This window comes from Takifugu flavidus, chromosome 13 (genome assembly GCF_003711565.1).
Source record: "Takifugu flavidus isolate HTHZ2018 chromosome 13, ASM371156v2, whole genome shotgun sequence".
Lineage (NCBI taxonomy): Eukaryota > Metazoa > Chordata > Actinopteri > Tetraodontiformes > Tetraodontidae > Takifugu > Takifugu flavidus.
The window spans coordinates 11,983,700-12,005,325 of record NC_079532.1 but is presented as its reverse complement, the minus strand read 5'-3'; the positions used below and the strand labels follow the sequence as shown (position 1 = coordinate 12,005,325).

At 47.3% G+C, this 21,626-nt stretch overlaps 1 protein-coding gene and 1 long non-coding RNA gene across 4 annotated transcripts; one reads left to right on the top strand and one right to left on the bottom strand.

Moving 5' to 3' along the window:
- Nucleotides 1–4,728: 4,728 nt before the first annotated feature.
- Nucleotides 4,729–11,763, bottom strand: nr2f2 (nuclear receptor subfamily 2, group F, member 2). Of its 3 annotated transcripts, none has more exons than XM_057051401.1 (3): nucleotides 10,456–11,763; nucleotides 9,048–9,572; nucleotides 4,729–7,263 (listed from the first exon to the last, which is right to left on the bottom strand). In XM_057051401.1, the coding sequence occupies exons 1-3, from the start codon at nucleotides 10,904–10,906 to the stop codon at nucleotides 6,989–6,991; spliced, it is 1,251 nt and encodes a 416-aa protein (XP_056907381.1). In that variant the 5' UTR covers nucleotides 10,907–11,763; the 3' UTR covers nucleotides 4,729–6,988. The 3 variants fall into 3 exon arrangements, with proteins under 3 accessions (XP_056907381.1, XP_056907379.1, XP_056907380.1); XM_057051399.1 differs by having other exon boundaries at nucleotides 9,048–9,593; nucleotides 10,456–11,761; XM_057051400.1 differs by having other exon boundaries at nucleotides 9,048–9,575; nucleotides 10,456–11,754.
- Nucleotides 11,764–12,723: 960 nt separating this feature from the next.
- Nucleotides 12,724–17,256, top strand: LOC130535945 (uncharacterized). The gene is made up of 3 exons (XR_008953240.1): nucleotides 12,724–13,414; nucleotides 16,272–16,458; nucleotides 16,739–17,256. It is a non-coding gene; the product is annotated as an uncharacterized LOC130535945 (long non-coding RNA).
- The last annotated feature ends 4,370 nt before the right edge of the window (nucleotides 17,257–21,626 follow it).

Sequence of the window (21,626 nt, the reverse complement as noted above, 5' to 3'; positions counted from 1 at the left end):
CCCCTGTATCACGATTGACTGAATGATTTTTATTATTATTATTATTATTATTTTTCGGGCGCATTTGTGAAGCAGCCATTTGCAACAAAGCAGAACCAAACCTGGGCTTTAGCCTCTCGGGCCCGGAGCGCCGCTGAGGTGAAACGTGCAGAACAGCGCCCTCTCGCTGCCGCGCCTGTGCATCGCTGTTTCCCTTCAGTCACTCTGCTGAGACTCCATGAAGATTTGTCCTCTTACAAGGTTGACCGAGTTCTGTGAGCATGGCCAGCTATGACAACCGCCTGTGCGCTGCTGTCTTTTGGCGGCCACCAGTTATATGTGTTATAGCTATTCATTAGTGCAGGAGTTCCCGGAGCGGGGCCCGGGGCCCACGGGGGTCACTCAGAGGGAGGAGGAGGAGGAGGAGGAGGAGGGGGAGAGTTGGGGAAGCGCCTCCTCGGCGACTTCAGATGTACTGTTTTTGCACTGTAATCTGATTCAACAATATTATCACAGGCAAACATAAAGTTCCCCTCCCGGACCCGAGGTCTCGGGAGTCCCGTGGGTCACCGGGGGGGATAAACAGTGTCCTCAACCCGGAGAGAAATCAGAGAAACAGGCTAATTTAATTTCTCTTCGTGGGTCGGTGCGGGTTTACTGTTGCACATTTACAGCGAGCGCTCTGCCTGCATTTGATGGACACAATCAAAGCCGGAGAAAATATCAAATATGACTAGAGGGGGGGGGGGGGCAGGAGTGGTGGGTTCAGAAGACCTGCGCACCGGTGGCTGTCCACGGCGAATGAAGCGAGGGATGGTGTTTGTAAGCTTATTATTAGGGGGGCTGCGTCTGTGCGCGCACTGATTGGAAGAGGAAAACACCAACAACATTGTAGCTGTGCAGTTTCTCCTCATAATCAGCTAATCAGAAATAAATAAATAAAACCCAGAGAGAAATAAAGGCGCAGAGATCAAATAAACTGTGCGTAAAAATGCGGTCCGGGGCGCAAAGACGGTGGGAGCGCGCGGGCCTTTGTGAGTGTGTGTTCACGCCAGGCTCGGAGAGCTCGGAGCTCTGGGCTGGAAATGTCAGACGCACCTACGACATCAGGACACGCGCCTCCACCGCGTGCCTGCTGCTGACGAGGAGCAATAAACCAATTTGTGTTTTCAAAAAATAATCACGCGAGTGTTGTGGGTTTTTTTTTTTTTTTAAGTTAAAGGTTTTTTTCTAGCAGCAGCAGAGCGGGCGGATGTGTTGTTCACAGTGTTGGAGAAACCACGATGATGGAGCCTGGACGGTGGCACACACGCGCGGGCGTGAACGTTTGCTGAAGCACCTTCCCGTCGAAGCCCTCCAATTATTATTCCAAATTCATTTCACAGTCCGGGGGAGCTTTTGCCAAGCGCGTGTTGGAAGTTTCGGCAAATACGCGCACTCCAGTGACGCAACGGGCACACGCGCGGCTCCGCTGAGCGCGTTTATCATGGGAAAACGGCAAAACGCGCGTGGAGTATAAGATTTTATGAGTATCAAATCCAGACTGCGTCAATATACGTTCAAAATCATCATCATCGTCATCATCATCATCATCATCACCGGCCAGACAGACACGCACCTATGACGCACAATTATGATGGGATGACCAAAAAAACGTGCATGATTGACAATGCGCGTATATATGTACACACACACAAGCACACGCACGCACACACACGCACGGGTGGTTACATTAGCATTGCTAACCCCAAGCTGCGGTGCGCTTAATGTGGATATTAATAAAGTATCCATGTACCGACTAACTAATCAATACAAGATATAGGCTCATGCCGATCGATACCTATGAAGTAGCCTTGATGCAATAATGCGTTCGGGTTTGGGGAGGCTGTGCGGGAGGGGGGAGTGGGGGGTCAGGGGGTGTTTAATATCCAGGAGACCGTTTGCGGTCTCGGGCCTCCTCTCTGTGTGATCGTCTGTATTAAGGCGAATCAAAGTGCCCCATCAGAAAAGTGCCTTCTGCTCCGCCATGTTGCTATTGGATTCCTCTCCACCGGCCCCGGATTCTGGAGAGTTTTAAACACCGTCCACCATAAATTGAGCTACGTCTTATTTTTCCTCCCCCTTTCTTTTAAATATAAGAGTAAGCGTTCTCGCTGCCAACTCGGTAGCCAAATAGTTGGATTTCTTTGGCGCGCAGAGCTCAAAAATCATAGAAAAATATTGGCTGCTCCTCTGGCATCGAGATAAACTCTGCTTGGTCTTCAAGAAAGCTGAACTGGGCGAATGGAAATGGGAGCTCCAGTGGTGTTTATCGCCATTTTGAAAGTCTCCCACTGCCTTCTTTAGGGGTTTTTTCCTCCCTCTCTCTTTGTTAAATGAGCTTTACGGAGCTGCTGCTGATTGGGCGCTTTGTTGAACCGTTTCTTTCTGAATATATCTTTAAATACACATTTTAGTAAAGGTTTTTAAGGCTGTAAAAGGTTTCTGCCTGAGTGAGAACATTCTACATTTTACACTATTCTTGAACTCTGAGGTCAGACCTTTTTTAAAATTTATTTCTTATTCTAATTTCTGTTTAAAGCATATTTTCGTTAAATCCAATTTGAAGAAACGAAAGATGTTTTTATTTGAATATTTATTTTGAACATTTACAGCCCCGGGGGGTGGCGTGCTGCGAATCCAGCTTTGTACATTAACATTAATTAAGAAACAATAATGAAAAGTTGCCAATATGGACTCTGGATTTTTGGGGCTTTTTGCGTTTGAAAGATCACATTTACACACACGCGAGCACGCGCGTCTGCGGGTTAAAGAGTGGATGACAGGTGCGTAAAACAGACATTACTTGTAAACTTTACGCCTAATCGCAGCGGGCATCTGCAGACGCGCACGGAGGCGCCTGCGTGCGCGGCGCCTTCCTCCCCCACCGCAGGGTCTCGTCAGAGAGCCGGCCGAGGTCTCCGGGGTCTCCAAAGCTACAGTTCCGGGCGCGGCGGGTAGATGGCACAATTTTCTTACATTTCTGGGCTGAAGGCGGGCAGGCTGAGGACGTCGAATCGAGCAGAACAGATCTATTACATCTGAAAAGATTCGCTTTTTTCTGTTTTACGCGTTTTTGTGTCCAAGTGTGTCCAACTTCTGCTGTTGTTGTTATTATTAGTGGTACTGTAATCATCTTACAGAATACTGAACCTTTTCTCCCCCAAGCGATCCATAAATACGCTCCCGTTAACCTTTATGTGCAAATGAAGCAGCTAATTTGTTGTCATGACGGTGCCGGCGTGGAAATAACGCGCGCTTTTGTCTTTTAAACGCGTGGGTGTGTGTGATGAGCACGTGTGTGCTGGTGTGTGTCCGTGGTTTCTTATATTGGAGAAACAGTCTCGCTGTGATAATAATGCTAACAATAATAATCCATAAATTCACAGCTTCGGCAGCATCCAGGGGCCTGGGGTGGGGGTGGGGGGGTTCTAGGGTTGCCAGATCTCGTGTCAAAAACTTCCCACGTCACGCATGATGTGAATAAATGTGACGTCGGTGCGTGTTACACCTCATTAGGTTTCCGGTGCGATGCTAATAAACGACCAGAAGCGCAAATGATGGAGTCCAGCGTGAAAACGAGCTAAAATAATCCCGCCGTGGGAGCTCTGACCCGCGCGAGCTCCTTTCGATCCCTTGATCTGGGATCTGGTCTGCAGACCGCAGCGGGTTGAGATCCCGTCTCATCGGGATCTCGCCGGGCGGGTGTGGACGCGGTGCGCGGGGTTTAATTGTCAGGTTGGTGGCGAGTGTGACGCCTCGGAGACACTTTGTTTTGACAAGCAGAGCAGCCATCTCGGTCCGGATAAGCAGCTCTGAGCACGGAGCCGCGGATCCAAAGGCCTAATCATCATTTTCATCGTTACCAACAGCAGCACACACACACACACACACACACACACTTACACACACAAACAGAAGCATCTGAAACTTGAGCCACAACTTTTCAGTTGTGATTGGTGACGAGCCAAAATTGTGCGTAAACGTGCGTCCCGCGAACGCATCATAAGCTTTTCAGTGTGGATTTAATCGACAAATATCTAAAGTTAACTCCCAGCAACTACCAGTGAAGCAAGCGGCGCCTGGAAATAACAAAACCCGGTCATTTCGGTGTGCGCGTGGGAAGTCAGAGTAAATAATTCAAACTTCGCTTGGTTTCAATATATTTGGAGGCTTCCGTTTATGATGTATAGCGTGTGATCCCGCATTAATATTCATGTGAGCTCAAAGGTGAAACTGTTGCCCGCAAATAACCGCGCGTTTGTGCAGGCGTGATTGTCTGCTGAGGCTGGAGTTTCAGCACACACACACACACACACACACACACACACACACACACACACACACTTTGGTGAACTATAATACTCAAGTATTGATGAAGGGAACATTGTAGCAAAGGAGCGAGGGGGGGGGGGGGGGGGGGGGCACGCAATTGGATGACTGATTAATTATTTTTTGTAATTCATTAATCACTTTCATAGGGCGAAAGGGCAACATCCTGCCACAGCAAATTGACTCCGACCGACCGACCGACCGCCTCCCCCGCCCGCCCCCTGCACCCCCAACCCCGCCAGCCACCCACCACCAGCACCGCCACCATCGCCGCCCCCGAGCGCAAACGCGCACACGTGCGCAAAAAAAATAAAACCCACACACACACACACAAAAAACCAAATAGAATAAAATGAAAATGAGGGCAAAGCTCCAGAGTTTCAAATTCATAAATTATAATTTAATACCAAGAACAAATTTACAGCAGAATGCTTGTTTACAATAAGCTAACACAAACAAACAAGAATTGTGTTCAACTATAAACTTTCACACACACTCACATATATCACTTGCAATTAATAATAATAATAATAATGATCATAATCATAAAAAAAGTATCTATACGTTATCAATACCCTGCAGTCATATATTTTATATATTTATATAAAAACGTGGGTCAGTTTAAACTGTTCATAATTACAATCATGTATCATTCTCTGGTCCATATGTGGCCACGAACAGCCAAAGATCAGTGTTCGATCAGTGATCCCATTTAATTCAACCACGACGTGTGTGTGCGTGCGTGTGTGTGTGTATGTGTGTGTGTGTGTGTGTGTCTGTGCGAGCGCGCGCGTGTGTGTGTTGAAAATCCTCAAAAACAGGAACGAAAAGGAAAAATCCCTAGCTCGCGCGCGCACGCACGCTCCTGTCGAAAAAAAAAGAAGAAGCCCAAAAAGGAGCATTTTAAAATCTCGCCTCCTTTTTTTTGCTCCCCGAACCTGCTCACCCTGTTCAAGCCTGCAGCCTCACCACCCACCTCGGTTCGTTCCTTTTTTTTTCTTGCTTTAAATACAAGGGCTAGTGTACTGAATGCACAGATTATATCTATACAGTCCAAAAAAAAAGAGAGAGAGAGAGAGGAAAAAACATTTACATTTATATATCAAAGGTAAAATAGGTTAGCGACCTGTGGCCATGCATTCACAGTCTAAATATACATGAAAAAGAAAACATTTTTGTAGTAATATGTATATACATTAAAAACAGAACTTTCAGTGCTACTAGCTAAGTCTGCCACTCAATTTTGAAGACGTTGTATTACCGAGAAAGAAAAAAAAAACTTGGCAACCACAGAATTTTCTTAATCACATATACTTTGTAAAAAGGAAAAAGAACAGAAATTAATTGACCTATATTTACAACAATACTGCGTCTAATCCATGTTTTTCAAGTGAAACACACGACTGAAGTTTCCAATTGTGACCCCCCCCCCTTCCCATCAAAACAAAGGTAAATAGGCCTGCCTTTGACAGCGTCTTGATTCCAAAAAAAAAATAAAAGATCATAAAATCAAATATCACATCACGCTCGCCAGGCACTTAATGCTTGAAATGAACAAAGGGCGACATTTCAGGGACGATGCAATAATACTGCCATAGCCACGCCGCGTCGGGCTCGCGCGCCCAACTTTTAGGACTCTTGACCTCTGCGGGCTTTGTGGAAATCAATCATTTTATGATTCCAGCGCGGTGTGAAGCGCCGCGACGCGCCCTGCTGGAAAACGCGCATGTGGCGCCCTCAGAGCAACCTGTCGCCTCCAGAAGAGTCCAGGCAACTTGGGGGAGGTGGGCAACTTCATATATATAAAGATCAAGGGCCAGTGAGGTGAGCGTGAATAACAATAGTAATAATCCTAATGGTAATAATCCCTTATTCCCCATGAATGTGTTGGTCATCCTAAGAACGTAAGTGCGCTTGCAGCATCGAGCCTACAGATTCTTTATCCTATTGCTGTGGTTTTAATTCTTTTTAGAACGCTTTTCCCCCCCCAACATGATTTCAACCTTTTGAAAAGAAGTCATTGTCTCAGAAAAGAACACCACCTGTACTACAGAAATCACAGAGGCCGGTTTGGAACCAGAAAGGAGCAACAAAGAAAGTACAAAACACAGCTATACATGGACAACAGGACAAGTCAGGAGAAAAAGAACACTTGTCGCATTTCCCTTTCTCGGATGGTTTTTTTTTTCCTTTTTTCAAACCAAATTATCATTTTTAAATGCACTTAATACTTATTTTTTTCCCTTATGGACGAACAAAATACTCCTTCCTTCAACCCCCCCCCCATTCTTCTTTCATTTAAAAAATGGATGGAACGGCAGCATCTTCTGGATCTGCCATTTTGAAAGTTCGGTGGATGTCTCAATTTTTTTTTTTCTGGCATTTATTTTTCGGGTAGTGGAAGGTGGAGGGTGGATGGGTGGGGGTGAGGGGGTGGGGGGGATTCACAGTCATTTACGTCAAAGTCTTTCTTCATGAAAGCCAGCCCCGTGTAACAGCCGGTTGGGTTTTTTTCGTTTTTTTTTTAGTCCTTCCACAAAAGCAGCTATAATCATTGTAGTCTCGCAGCCGCCCCCCCACCCCCCAATTCCACACACACACAGCCCGCTCTTTTGTTTGTTCGTCTTCTTCTGGGTTCTTACTGAATTGACATGTAAGGCCAGTTAAAACTGCTCCCCGACAGCAACATATCCCTGATGAGAGTTTCAATGGGGGTTTTACCTACCAATCGGACGAAAAATAACTGTTCTATGACCGAGGAAGAGACTGTGCGAAGCGAAGGCAAGCGGAGTAACAACTTCCCAAACCGTGTCGGCTGGTTGGGATACTGGCTCCGGACATATTCCTCCAAGGCGCACTGGGACTTCTCCTGCAAACTTTCCACATGGGCCACATCTGAGAGGCCACAAGCATCTGAGAGGGGAGGGGGGAAAGCAAATAAACATTAATAAAGTGTTTCTCTCACTAGGAGATTTCCCCCACTGCGGTGCTGCGATGGGGGAAAGATATACTGTCTGTTATGATAGAGGAAAAAAAGCAATGTTTCTTGATGTTATTGTAATATGTGGACAAGTGGGATTTATTTGCCTGCAGGCTTTGTATTAATGGACAGGTTTTTTTTTCTATTTATTTATTTTTTTTAACCATCGGAGAATTATCCCATCATGACGCGCTGTGCGTAAAATGGCCCGGATGTACGTTTAAAAAGGACTGGAACGCGCTGAGCATTTATTTGCCACTCAGCTGAAATAATGAATGCGCTGGAATAAAAATTAAATCTGAATTATTTTTTTTATCCGAATTTGCTCTATTCCAGCAGCACGTTCCTCCCTTTTCCCAGTCGCCTTTATTCCCCTCGATAAAGCCACTTAAAAGTTAAGTAAATAATTGAGCATATTCATAGCTGAGGACTGTTTCAGATGTCACAGTCAGAGGCAGAGGAGGGGGGGAAGAGGGGGGGGGGAGGGGGGAGAGGCAGAAAGACCTACTGACCTTTAGTGAGCTGAGATTTAGCTCGGAGGAGAAAAAAAAAAGAGGGCCCCCACAGCCTACGGAGCTAGCGTCAAACTACACCATCAGAAACGCGCCGGCGCATGTGGGCGGCAGCTGATTGTGTGCCAAAAAAAAAAGAAAGAAGAAGATGCCGGTGCGCGCACAGGTTCAACTTTGTAAAGTTGGTGTGCGCGACACGGTGACAAAAGCAGCAAAAGGCGTGTCAAAGAAGCGCGCAGCTCATGTTCAAGCCTCCGGGTCGCAGGTACGAAGATGACAAATTCAAGCCTCTCCCCCCATCAAAGGCGTCATTATGGAGCCTATTATACGTATTTTCCCTCTTAATAACTACACTAATGGGGCAGCGTAGAAATAAAGACGGGCATGCACGAGTGAAACCTTGTAAATGGTCCTATTGGACTTGGGGAAAATAATAAAAATAATAATAATACTAATAATTTGCCTGGTTTTAGCGGTTTTAACGGTGCGTTCAGTGGGAGGAAATAATAGACCGCATTGGGTCGTGACCTATATTTTTGGAACACGTCCAGAGATTTCTGCAAATTCCAAATGTGAAGCTGTGCAACATCTCACAAATGCTGTCAGGTGGGGGAGCGAAAAAAAGACACGTTCTCTGTTCGGTGCTTAAACGTGGTCACCAAAAATGACAGCCTCCAACCACCTCCTCCTCGCTTTTATTTTATTTTTTAACTGTGAACAAATGGGGCATTAGGCTTGTCTTTCCTTCTCTAACCCCCCCTCCCCCCCTCTCTGCCTGACATCATTTATATTTGTCATCTCCCACGAACAAGACGTGAGGCGCACACGTATTGATAAATGGCTGACAAAAACCCCAACATGGAATCTGCGGCCCGCGGGGGGTGTTGGGGGGATTCTAAAGTTAAAGGCGTCGTTACTGAAAGTTTACGAGTGTCATTAAAGCCGCCCTGCGCTCTGATTTTCGGTCAGATTCAGTCCAGTACGTCTCAATTTGGTGGCTGCTAAATTATTCGCGAGCACTTTATGAAAGAGGAATCGAGAAGAGCTCCGATTTGCATGAATGCAGCGTGAAAACACTAAGATAAGCAACAACGTGTAGCCTGCACAGATATTTGGGTCAGGGTCGCTGTGGCTGCTGTCAGCGTGCGTGATGGTGACATTCATACACAGTGTGAACTTGGGAGCGCGCCCGTCTATTGTCTTACCTGTAGTGAAGAGCACAATCGCCTTTAAGCAGCTATATTCGGCAGAGTCAACGTGCAAAGCTTTGAGCTTTTCCACTTGTTCCTGGAAGATCCTAATGTGGTCCATAAAGGCCACCACTCTGTCCGCGGACATGGGGGAGGCGTGCAGGCCGGCCGCCGCCAGGAGGGGAGCCACATGCAGGGGCATGGAGCACTGCGCGGCGTTGAGCACAAATAACTCACTCCACGTCAACCTCAGCAGAGACACCTGGTCGGTGATCTGTAGGTCTGGAAAGAAGGGAATATTCCTGGCCCACTCCACGGCGCTGAAGAGCATCCTGGCGGCTAGTTCACAAATGTTCTCGATGCCCATGACGGCGTTGGGCTGCATGCACTGGCTGCCATAGCGGGACGTCGGGTAGGGCTCCGCTCTCAGCAGAAGAGAGATATATCCGGATAAGTAGGAATGGCAGTGCAGCGGGTCTCCATTTGTCAAGGCGAACTGACCGTGGTGTGGCTGTGTGGGTGGCACCCGTCCCCTTTGTACTGCTGCAGTAAAAAGAGAAACTACAGCTATTGAAGCCAGAATTCTACAGATCACCACACAATTTCACAGTTAAAGCAGGGGCAAAGCAGACATTTTTCACCTTAAATTTTTGGCGTCACAAGTCATGTAAACACACACACACACACACACACACACACACACGCACAGTTGAAAAGATAAACATTGTCGTTTCTGTGCGCACTAAAAACAGCAGAGGCGCGCTTTAAACACGTTTAGCGGCACACACATGTTTAAAATGATGTTATGCCGCAGCAGCAACGCCAACCGGCTGCGGAGGAACACAAAGAGGGCACGGGAGACCTTGCATGTTTAACCCTTAACCCACTTAGGAATTCATCTCGCTTATAGCACAAACGCAGGCCCCGATATTTTCTTCTCCCAATCAAATAAATTAGATCGGTCGGAATCGTTCGCCGGCGCGGTTTCGGATGATGTCCGGCCGCGGAGACGTAGCCGGGCGCACGCAGCCCGAGCACGATCCCTTTTAATTCGCCATAATAGCGCAGGAGGCTGCGTTGTGTTATTCCCCCGCATTATTTCATACCGGCGTCTTTTTGGGATTCTCTGGATTTAAATTCGATTATCTCAGCAGCTGATCTTTGTTCAATGTACAGTTATTATTTCGCTGCGTTACAACCCCCCCCCACCCCCCACCCCCCCAACATAAAGCCCCGATCGCCGCCTCCGCCGGAGCGGCGTCCATGGCTCCAGCCGCACCGCCTCGGATGGAGCGGTCGGCGGCGTGAACAGGCGGCGGTGGGCCGATCGTTTCACGTCTGTTAAAGCCATCACCCTGCACCCACACGCACGCACGCACGCACACGTACACACACAAGGGTAAGGAAACAATAGTCTCAATACCTTCCCGTCTCATGCCGACTTTAAGGCATTTTTTGAGGCGGCAGTACTGACACTGATTGCGGTGGTGCTGGTCGATTGGACAATTCCTGTTGGCACGGCATGTGTAAGTCAGGTTCCGTCGTACGCTCCGTTTGAAGAAGCTTTTGCACCCCTCGCAAGTAAACTGGCCGTAGTGTTTGCCGCTGGATTTATCCCCGCACACCACGCACTCGATGTGCTGCGGCTGCTTCTCCGACTGCTGCGACGTCTGGTTGGTCGGCGTGGACTGCGTGTTGTTCGGGGGTCCTTGGACCGGAGTGTGAGGGGTCGGAGGGGCGACCTGAGAGGCTGTCAGACTCAACTGGCCTGGCTGAGGGGTGGGAAGGGATAGTCCTCCTTGAGTTTGCGAGGAAAGGGTGCCTTGGGTGTCAGCCACATCGTCCTGGGAGCCTCTCCACGCTACCATTGCCATATCTATCAGTCAACGTAAAGAAACTTTTTGTCTGCCGTTTTGATGTCGCGGTGAATAACGTCTCAGGGAAACGCGGCCAACTAGGATTCTGCTGAAATTTCAAATCTAGCCTACGACGAATCCACTGTGGATCTCCTGGGGAGGAAAAAATATAACAAAACTGTCGATCGGCGCTTTTTTGTTTTTTCTTTCTCAAAACTGATGCGATGGCGAGCCGAGTCGCTGCCTTGCGCTTAAAGGCCACGTCCAGGGGCGCTTACAGTCAGCCATTCAGCACGCCCATCAATGGGAGAAGATAGTCTGTGGATTAAAATGATCAGCCGAGGTAGCATGGACTGATCAATGAGAGACGGAGCAGGCTGGGGGAAGAGGAGAGCGCGCCTGGAGCAGCGTGATACGGTCGGCGAGCGGCGGCGACTGTCAAGTTCCAGCAGAAGTCTTGAAGAAAATCACCAACTGGTCACAAAAAAATCTCGCGTCTTCTTCCTTTTCTTCCTATGAGGCAGCGCCAGCGAGCGCGCAGATGCAGCCAAGGTTTGCGAGAGCCTGGGATATGAAGAGAACTCTTCCCCGCACAGGAAAAAAAGGCGAAAGCGCTAAAACCCCCAAAAAATAAGCCCCCGAAAAAACAAAGATCACAACCCGCAAAACCTCCGCCGTGGACTGAAATATAATAGGAAAAAGGAGTAGAGAATCGGTGATCAAATATGTTAAAAAGGCGGAGGTTAGGAAGTGATTTGCGATTGGTAGGAGCCGGGCTGGCAGAATGCTTTCTCTCTGATCAGCTCACTGAGCTCTCTATATAGTGAACTTTGACACGACTGCTGCAACTTAGCACACGTTACCATGGAGATCACCTGCCATATAAGGAAGGAGAGTGTGTTTGACTGGTCAGAGCTCAGGGACCTCCCCCTGAACCCGATTGGCTAGTCGGCACTTGTGCTACTTGGTACATTGCCAGATCCAGCGAGGGGGTCGAGAGGGCCGCTGGGTCCTAAAAGAAGACGCGTTTCCCACCGACTGTTGGGCTCTTCTCATGCACACACACGCACACACACGGGCTCGGTAAATCCTCAGCAATTTGGTGGAGAGGGGGAAAAAAAGGATAAATCTCAATTCTGTGCATCTAACCGTGGTAAAAACAGGTGGAAGAATCTGGAGACGCGTCGGTCTGAGGCGCACAGGTGCGCTCTGTCAACAGGATATGCGCTTTAGAAAATAAAATAAGATCAGATCTTGTGGTGTTTCTGTGTGGATAATTGGGTCTAAAGTTTGGCCATTTCAAAAACATTAAAGCCACTCTGAGGAAGAAGAAACAGCTTGATGATGCACACAAAAAAACGCCTTTATTAACTATAATTTGACAGATTGACAGAAGACTTATTGGGGTCTTTTACGCACGGCCGCCCATCATGTGTACAAGACAATAATAATAAAAATAATTCACCACACTGCACCTTCCTTGTTTAATAGCTTATATATCACATCTCGCATCATTACAACCCACACCTCTTATAAAAAATATTATGATGGGCTACTGACATCACCATGGCACCCGCCGCATGCGCCCTAATCCCACTGACCATACAAATATTATTAATCCTGTAGGTCAGGAGATGCCACATCTGATGAGTCAAAAGTCACGAGCTTCGCCTCGAGAGGCCCCAAATTTAACCCGACTGCAGCTTTAAATAGACGCCACACATTCGAACATGTCATTTCGGGTTAAAGGCCGTGCCCTTGTTATTAAAACCGCGCATGAAAGTTGCCGCTTCGCGACAAACAACGCGCTGCAAAAGATATTTGGAGGTCATTTACGGACACGTTCACGTGCCCCTGTCGTAAAGATGATCTGCAGTCAACCAGTGTGATAATGAGACGCCCAGTGGAGGATGAACCGACCCAGCTCATCGGGCCAATTATGGATGAATTTTGCAGTCAAACAGATTCCGGACGATATCAAACACGAGCGGCGGGTGAAACTTCATGGAGCCATATGACACTGAAGCCTATGGAGCTGCGTGTTATTGCGCACAGCAGCGGCAGCAGCGCGCACGCATGCATTGTCCCAGGGTGTAGCACAGTATATGGGTGCCCCCTAGCGTATGAAGCTTTGTTGCTCCAAATAAGATTCAATTTAGAGGAGCCATCCGACGCGGGTTGTGCTTCATTCAGTCTCGTCTCCCGCATCGACTCAAACTAACGAGCACCATTTAAAACTGACGGCTGTTTGTTTAGATTCTGTTTTACGAGCTTCGGAGGGCAAATCTTTGCCGGTTGCCAGAGTGGGATTTACTTTTCTTCTTTTTTTTTTGGTCACTTTACGGTCCGAGCGCTGCTGTTTAGACAGATGTGTTTAGTTCTAAATTAATCAGCCAAATATATTTCGCATGCCTGAAAATTTTGCTTTAATTTACAGATCCGGCGAACACGGAGAATCTGTAAATGACAACAGTAATCACACGCGTACGCGCGGCGCTCACCACGGATCCAGATTAGCTCCAAATGGTGAGTATAACCATTTTTACACAATATTCTAAGATTAATGGACACACTAGAAACGTTTGTTCTACCCCCTCCTTCATAGAAAACGCCCTTTAAATAATATGTGCTGTAACGCAGCTGCAGACAGAAGGCACAACATTACCGGCTAATGCGCATTAAAAACGCGTCGTCGTTTTTGCGTAATTGCGCGACATTTTGCCAGCCATGATGAGTAAAATGATTGATATAAGTTTGCAAATAGCCAGTGATGAACTGCTGCGCGGGTGAGGATGAGGCAGGAGGTTGTATTCTTATAGAAACAAACCTACCAAATGCAAACGCTGCTGATTCGTCCATTGCGGGATGCATCTTCTCTCTTACCCACAATATATGTTTAGTCTTCTGCGTCTCGACGCAGTGCTCAAGAGGCAAAGCGTCCTCTCCAACAGACGGGGTGGAACGGGGAAGAAAAAAAACGGCTGTTTATTGTGGAACCCGCAGTGTCTGAATCATGCAAAAACTTTGGAGAGCCGAGGCGAGCGACTGGGTGGCGTTATGTGATGTTGAGCGAGAACGTGGAGACAAATAAAAGTTGCTGTGTTCGGTCCGAGCGGGGCCCGATCATGGGGCTGCCTGTGGGAGAGGATGGGGAAGCTGCACGGCCACGCGGAGACAGTGCGCGTCTTTTCTGTCCGACAGTAATGTGGCCAACAGGCGCTGGTCCACCGCTGCTTTGTGTGGGCTTTGGAGAGGGAGGGAGGGAGGGGGGGAGGGGGGGTCAGCACCGACACCTGTCTTTAAGTGAGGCGGGTGTGCCATATAGGACTTGGTGCGTATTAAAAATCATGTGTTAATTATAAGCAAGGACGCATCACCATGTGCTATTACGATGTAATTACCGTGGCGAAATTGGCAATTCATTGAAAAAAAAGACACAAAGCTGGAATAAAGTGTATAACAGCCATATTATTATTATTATTATTATTATTATTATTATTATTATTATTATTAGTATTAGTATTATTAGTATTATTATTATTATATAACACAATACTTTACCACACTCAACTCAACAATGGTGTGTTTTTATTTAAAAACCCATCTCAATGTATAACACTTTACACACAATTCAAAATGAATATTAATGTAAAGATGCTAATTACCCTCATTTAATTAACAGCCCGTAAATGTTGGATATTTTGGCCGCCTTTTCAACGCGTCCACACGTCGACAGCGACCACTAAAAAGTGTTTAGCTGCAACTCCTCTCTTTTAATTTCCCTCCGTGATTAGTGGTTCAGGACGTCCGTGCACAAGCGAGCCTGCGCGCACACAACAATGGCGCTGCCCAGCGGGACCAGTATCGATTAAGGCGAGACAGAGGATGTCGCCTGCACTAAATATTTACTGATCACACACACAAATAGCTGGATCTTTAACGATTTCCCATGCTCCGTCTGGGAGCAGAGGACTAAATCACTTTATTATTGTTAGGAAAACAAAGCGCACGCTCCGGAGGACGCGCACTGCAAAATCGATCCTGATTGAACAGGTAATATTCAAGGTTTGCGAGCGTGCAAAATAAAAAAAATAAATTAATAGTATGAACAACAATTGTCCATCACGGACAGTTTTTTTTTTGCCTTCCATCAGGACGGTGTCAAACATTGGTCACGTTGAATTTGAAGTTTCTAATGCAGAACCTCTGCTCACACAGAAACCGTCGACTTCCATCCGTGCGTGTTCTCCACGCACAGCCCGAGACGATGACCCGGGGGGGGGGGGGGGGGGGGGGTCTCCAAGTTCCCGGCCTGATTAACCCTTTAAGACCCGCGCAGGGCCAGACGTTAACCAGGCTAATCAACTTCAAGAGCCTGATTCAATTAGATGAGTTGACCTGATAGAAGCCAAAATGTTCCCACTTGGGACAAAAAAGACAAAGATTTGCCATTTGCTCGACACCATAAATGATATAAAACTCATCTAAAATATTGAATGAAGAGGCAACAGGTCGTTTTTTCCTGCATTTAAACCATCATAGCTTCAATATGCAAAGCTCAGATCCCCAAACAGCTTCTTCCTGCTGATAAAGATCACTTGATTGATGGTGCTTGTGCCCCATATGTCATAACATTTTTATCTGCAGGATTGCGTAACATCAGTCGGTACCCTCTAGGAAAGCTGTTTTATCTCTCATCTGTGTACAGCAGCGCTTCATTATGTTGTTGTGATATGATTATGGGGGGGGGGGGGGAGGGCTGCAATTAGTCCTGATTTTGCTTATACGTCGAGCTTCATTACAGTAAAGAATATTTGCTGACAAAACATGCAGTAATTATAATTCCAGGAGGTTAACTCAGCAAGAGGAGATGAAAGCAGAAATGTATAGATTTTGTTCTTAAAATTGCAGATTTGATTAAAATGAAGCGTTCGAATGCGGCGAAGGTCGTGGCGATATTTCCTTGTCTTGTGGTTATTTTACAAACATTAATGCTTCTGATGTATTAATCAGAGGCTGATGCCTATGGAAACAGTGCTGTGTGTGTGTGTGTGTGGTGAGCGGTGGATGTACGCTGCAGCCATGTAGTGGCATGTAAACACGCTGGGTGTGTAACATTAACCTTGCTTTCATGCAGACATGCGTGCTGACGTTAGAAAGAGTTCATTCAGCGGTGGAGATCACTTTCTGTCTGTCTGCGCGCCCTCAGGGCCGCTATCAAAAAAGACAATAGATCCCAGATAACTGACTGTGTTCAATTTGCCAGTGATAGATTATAGCGCCTATTTAAACAGATAGGGATCAATTTGTCTCAATGATCACTCTTTAGGCTGCCTGCCAGCGCGCTCTTAATGTATTTGCAAATGCTGTTTGTTTAAATCAGGGCCGCCGAAGTGATCAAAAGTGCAGCGCGGGGGAGACGCAGCGATAAATGATGCATTGTTTCTGGCTGCCGGGGTCCGCGTCGGTGGGGCATCCGCCGCGGCCGCTGGAGGCGGCGGCGATGACCAGGAGGTCAATGGTTTAACTCTCAGGACTCTCTGGGAACGTCTGGGTCGGGGAATAGCGCGGTAAGTGCTCTCTAACCCCCAGGAACTACTGAAGAACCCTTCGGCAAAGCAGCTTAAACCCCATCTGTCCCAGTGGGGCCGCAGCAGTACAAGACTGCAGTTGTAGCGGGGCACTTGTGAGCCGCATCTCTCCGAGTGTGACCTACCCCCCCACCCCCCACCCTCCTCTTACACCCACCCATTCAAGGAACAGGGAGGGTTGAGAGTTCACAACACAGAAACACACACACACACACTTGGTTTTCTTCTTTCATGTCCTCACACCACAGCTTTTTTTCAGGGGAGGAGACACAAGAAAGAAAGCTGCAGCAGCGGCGGCGGTGGCGGCGGTGGCGTTCAGTTCCAGGCCCAGCCAGGCTGACATGTGGCCCCAGAGGCAGCAGACTGTGGATTGAGTTACTGTAACTGGAGGTGTAATGTGGTGGCAGCGTGGACGGTGGATAAATGACACCGGCGGATGTACCAGAGGCTTACTTGGGCTTTCTACGACGGCTATTTAATGTCAGATCGTACGCTTTATTTTTGCTCGCATTTCAGCCGTAACCGTCTCGCTGCTAAAGTGGCAGCTGTAATGTTTTATAGTGACGATTAATATCTCATTACCGCGCGATATCACGCTGACGCTGTCAAGCTCCCGTCGAAGGGTTACGCGCCGTTTAGTAGGAGGAGAAACGGGATCTAAGCAGTTTGAAGTACGGAGCTGTGCTTTGGTTTTAGTTTCAGGCAGGTTTGAAGAATTGTTCTGTTGTATTTTTGCCATTTAAGAATTTACAATAAAATCTTGTTTGTCCTCTGTAATATATTTATTTCAAATGTTACATGTTTTACAAAAATTCCTAGAAACACAGCCAGCCTGACAAAAAAGAGCAGGCCGACAGATGATTTTACATCCCTTAGCTTGTGACGCTAAACATGCTAATTTGTTTTCTGTGTGCAAATAAACCCTGATGTGATCAACCGTCCTCATGAAACGCTGGAGGGAATTAAGGAAAGCACAGAACGCAAATGGAAACAAAATCGTCACAACAGACCGCTGAAAACGACCCGGAGGTCAAACACGGACGCCATCTTGGTTACTTCATCTTTTTTTAATCGGCGCGAGGGAACAGAGAGGGGCGGCTTCAGCTGAACCGGTACTTCCTGGATGATGTCATCGGTCAAAAAGCTGTATTCGCAGAACACAGATATACCAACGTGTGCTTTTTTTTTCTTACGGGAAGAAGTCGTGTAAAAAGAATTTCAGGATGGAGACTCGCTGCAAAAGTCGTTTTATTTCCAATACATCATCCCTGCCTGGCGGTTTGTGGGGGGTTCAGGAGGTCGTGACTCAGGAGAGTAGCTAAAACTTTATCAAGCAGCCTCGGTTTTGTTACCTTGTGTTAACACAATGGCAACAAAAATCCCTCCCAAAAAAGCGTTTTACCGCCCGACAAACGCGTATTTTTTAACCCTTGTCACGTTCGACAAGCTGTGCCGATGCACGTGCACGGGAGCGGGAACGTCGTTCAACAGGTCGTGCGCGAGGGGAAACGCGGCGCCGGAGGCAGGAAGAACCAAGGTGAGGTGAAACGTGACGAACGCTCGGATTCACTTGCGGTTGAATCAGCGTTGGCCGATCCCATCCAAAGACTTCCATCTGTTCCGGGATCGGCGAAGAGAAACGGAGCGATAAATTATCACGGCGGTGACGGAGCAGCTCTGCAGCTGCAACATCTGGAATAAAGCGAGTGAAAATCATTTGGAAAAAAAATAAAACCGGGAGTAAATACAGTCGCAGCTGAGGCTACCGGATGATCTTTGGGTCATACAAACTGGTGTTTCTGACTTAAACAAGCCACAGGAGTGTGGCCGGAGTACTGGGAGAGACTGGGAGACAACACCAACAGCAGGAAGTCATCAGCATATTACTACATTTCATCCAAGCCCGTGTGGCCTTTTCCGGGAGCACAGACCTTGTTTTGCTGGAGCAAATAAGCCAAAATGAGCAGCGTATTAAGCGTAATTAGAGTGGTGTTTGTGGATTCTGCTGATTACAACGCAGCTCTGGAAAACAGCTGGATGTCCTGACCGGGATGTGACCGCTGGACTTTGGGAAACGGCCCCGCAGACGCAACGCTCGGACGCTCTGCCTTTTAGCCAACCTCATTAAGTGTGATATAGTGAATGTGAGGCGACGCGGCGAGGCCAGACGAGGGGCTCACTAACAGGTGTATATAGGGTCACATCCTCCAGAGGAAAACTTCGGAGCGGCTCAGAGACGTTTGTGCACACTGGCTCAAACAGCCGCTGTGTTTGGTTAATGAAAGCTCACACGGATGTCGAAATATCCCCAACACAGAGATCAGCCGGTTACAGCCAAAGGTGACGGCTCCTTTTAGAACTGAATTAGATGGGTTTTCATCTGCGCAGTTTAGGAAAATCAAGACTCCCTTTCAGATCTTTCCTGCAAAATATTGCACACAATCTCGCTTCATTGTCGCTGCTGATAATAAACTGTTCTGCATCCATGTTCTTTATGTTGTTTAAGCGTGTGTTAGCCGCCCACGCGTGTAGCAGCCTGATAAATGTGTGATACTTGATCTCCTTCGCATAAAACTGCGAGGTTGCTGCTTTACGTGAAAAAAAACAAACCAGTTTATTTAAAAAGCATATTGTTGGATGCTCAAGGTGAAAATAAGAATCATCAGCTACAAGTCAGCCCATAATAATACAGTTTCACATACTGTAACTAGGCTGAGGGGGGAGTAAAAGCAAGACCCATTTCATCAAGCTAATTGCCTGTTTGTCAGCGAGAGCAAACTTTCCTACCGCCGCACTGCTGCTGAGGCTCTTTCTTAATCATAAATAGAGCCCTTGTATCCCAGAGGGACTTGCTATCCTAATTTACAATTGAACCAGAGACCAAAGCTATCAATCTCTGGCAGACACTTTCTTTCTGCCTCTCTTCTCTCGTGTAATTGTGGTGACATAACCATAAACAACAGAGAGAGGGCTGCTGTGACTGATCTGCAGAAACGACTGCATTAACACATCAGCTGCACATAAGCGCTCCCGCGCGCGTGCACGCCTGCGCACGCACGGATTCACTAATGGATGCAGGCTTTCATTATGGTTACATTATCTGTTTTTCTTTGTTATTGCTAATATAATTTATTATCATAATTATGATAACAGAATAGAAAAAGCACCCTTTTATGTCATTACAAAAGCAAATTGGGCTGCTTTATCCACCTGTGGATAAAGTTGCTAGATTAGCATCGTGTTGCTAGGTTAGCAACCTGAAATGCAACCAAAAACTAGCCTTATGGTAAAAAGATTCGCGCAAGGAACTCCCAAACTGGCACCTACAGCTACATTCCTGAAGATATCTGGTGCAAAACAGGCTAATGTTGCTACATCGGAGTGGCTGGTGATAAGTACCGAAACAACCGACGCCCTCGGCGCGTCACTGCGGAGGCTTCGCGCTACTTCAGACACATTCCTGCTTGCAGCGGCGGGGCTGTGTCACCAGCCGCCGCACTGCGCCTCCGCGATGCCTTTAATGATGCGACTTCTCGTTAATGAGTTAATGCAAAACCTCTCAATGTCATCAGCAGAGATAAGGTGGAAGAAAGCGGCGCATTGTACACATAATGACAGGCTCCCTGCTTGCCCCTGAGATGTCACGGGTCAGCCATGTTAAGAATGTGTGTGCCCAATCATCTCCTGATCTTTATCTGCTGGGCCTGCAGCTAAGCATGACATGGGCCCAATCAGGGGTGCTGATGAATGGACAAAGGGGCCCTTGAATTGTCAAAGCTACCTCATGACTGCCTCTAAATCATGATGACATTAGCAATCAATATACTAATTACTGAACAAGTTATTAAAGATGTTCAGTATGGCGACGCTCTTTGCTGTATTTCAGGGAATATTTTGGTCCTAACATGACCGCTGGCTGGCTGCACAAGCTTTTACTGTGTGAATCACCGCGCTCGAAATGGTGATGAGTCAGGATTTTTGGTGAGGGGAGATGATAAAAGGAAGATTCACACAGAGCGGGTTGGGATTTTCATCCCGCGTCACCTGAACTTTGCCGCCGCTGGTGCGTCACCATCGCGCTGAGCTCCACAGAAAAGGCTTCATGACGATAACTGGAGGCCTGTCGGGGAAGAGCGAGGATGGCCATAGGATTGCCAGTCATAAATGAGAACGTTCTCTCATTTCAGTGTCCCTCAGGTGCTCGGAACACCTGCCCTTCCTGCATATCTGGACCGGATCAGTGGCTCAGATATCAATGAGCTGATCATTTACATCAGAAATGCCGCAACAGCAAAAAGAAGCATGGCGGAGAGGTGGATGAGCATGAGAAGTTAGCACGTTAAGGTTGTATGAGCGTGTGACAGTCTGGGGTAGCCACCATGTTAAAGGTCCGTTAAAGTAGCTACAGCTTTTAATTCAGAAGCTAAAGATTTAGCTGAGACAATACAGCGGAACGGACAAATTCTGGGTGTCAAAGACATAAGCAAAGCTGACATGTTATAAAAAAAGAAGGACCACCCACATTATGGTTCTCATGCCGACTCCCCCGCATAAAAGGCCCCTTTTCCACTCACATTTCCCAGAAACCTTTAATCCCAGGAATTTATAGACCTGAAGAAAAAAAAAAACATCGGATAATCTGCGTGGTTTGTGTTTCTGCCACAACTGAAAGGTACGTTAATGAATTCAGATCCGGGTGCTGATGTATGGGGGAGGGGTCTGGTGGTCGGACCCACTGTGACAGTTACGGTCCATCGGCTTCAACCAATCTGGCTTCACTTTTCATGAACCTGTGTTAGCACCCCAACGTTGTTGTTGTTGTTGTTGTTGTTGTTGGTCCACCCTTTGGCTGTAGCTATAAAACAAATGCTGCCAGATTGCTCCACCAATCAGCGTTCCCCAGCACAGCTCCGCCCCTCAGGAATTCTGGGGAGTCGTATAAGTTCTACCACTCTACTAGGTCCTGGAAAAATTTGGAGTTGGGGACGTTTTTCTCCAGGGATTTTTACAAAGGTAAATGATAAAGGGGGTTGAACAGAGTCGGGGTTGTATCCAGGGTTGGACTCTATCTGCTCAAGTGGCGCTTGTTTTGCTCCAGATTACCAAAACTCGTGCACTTTATTCCACTCCCACCCTTCCATATTAAA

Coding starts and splice junctions, on each gene's coding strand:
- nr2f2 (XM_057051399.1), bottom strand. CDS start 10,906: ATGGCAATGGTAGCGTGGAGAGGCTCCCAGGACGATGTGGCTGACACC. Junction 9,594..10,455: donor AGTCGGCATGAGACGGGAAG/GTATTGAGACTA, acceptor CAATAGCTGTAG/TTTCTCTTTTTACTGCAGCA. Junction 7,264..9,047: donor GATTGTGCTCTTCACTACAG/GTAAGACAATAG, acceptor CTCCCCTCTCAG/ATGCTTGTGGCCTCTCAGAT.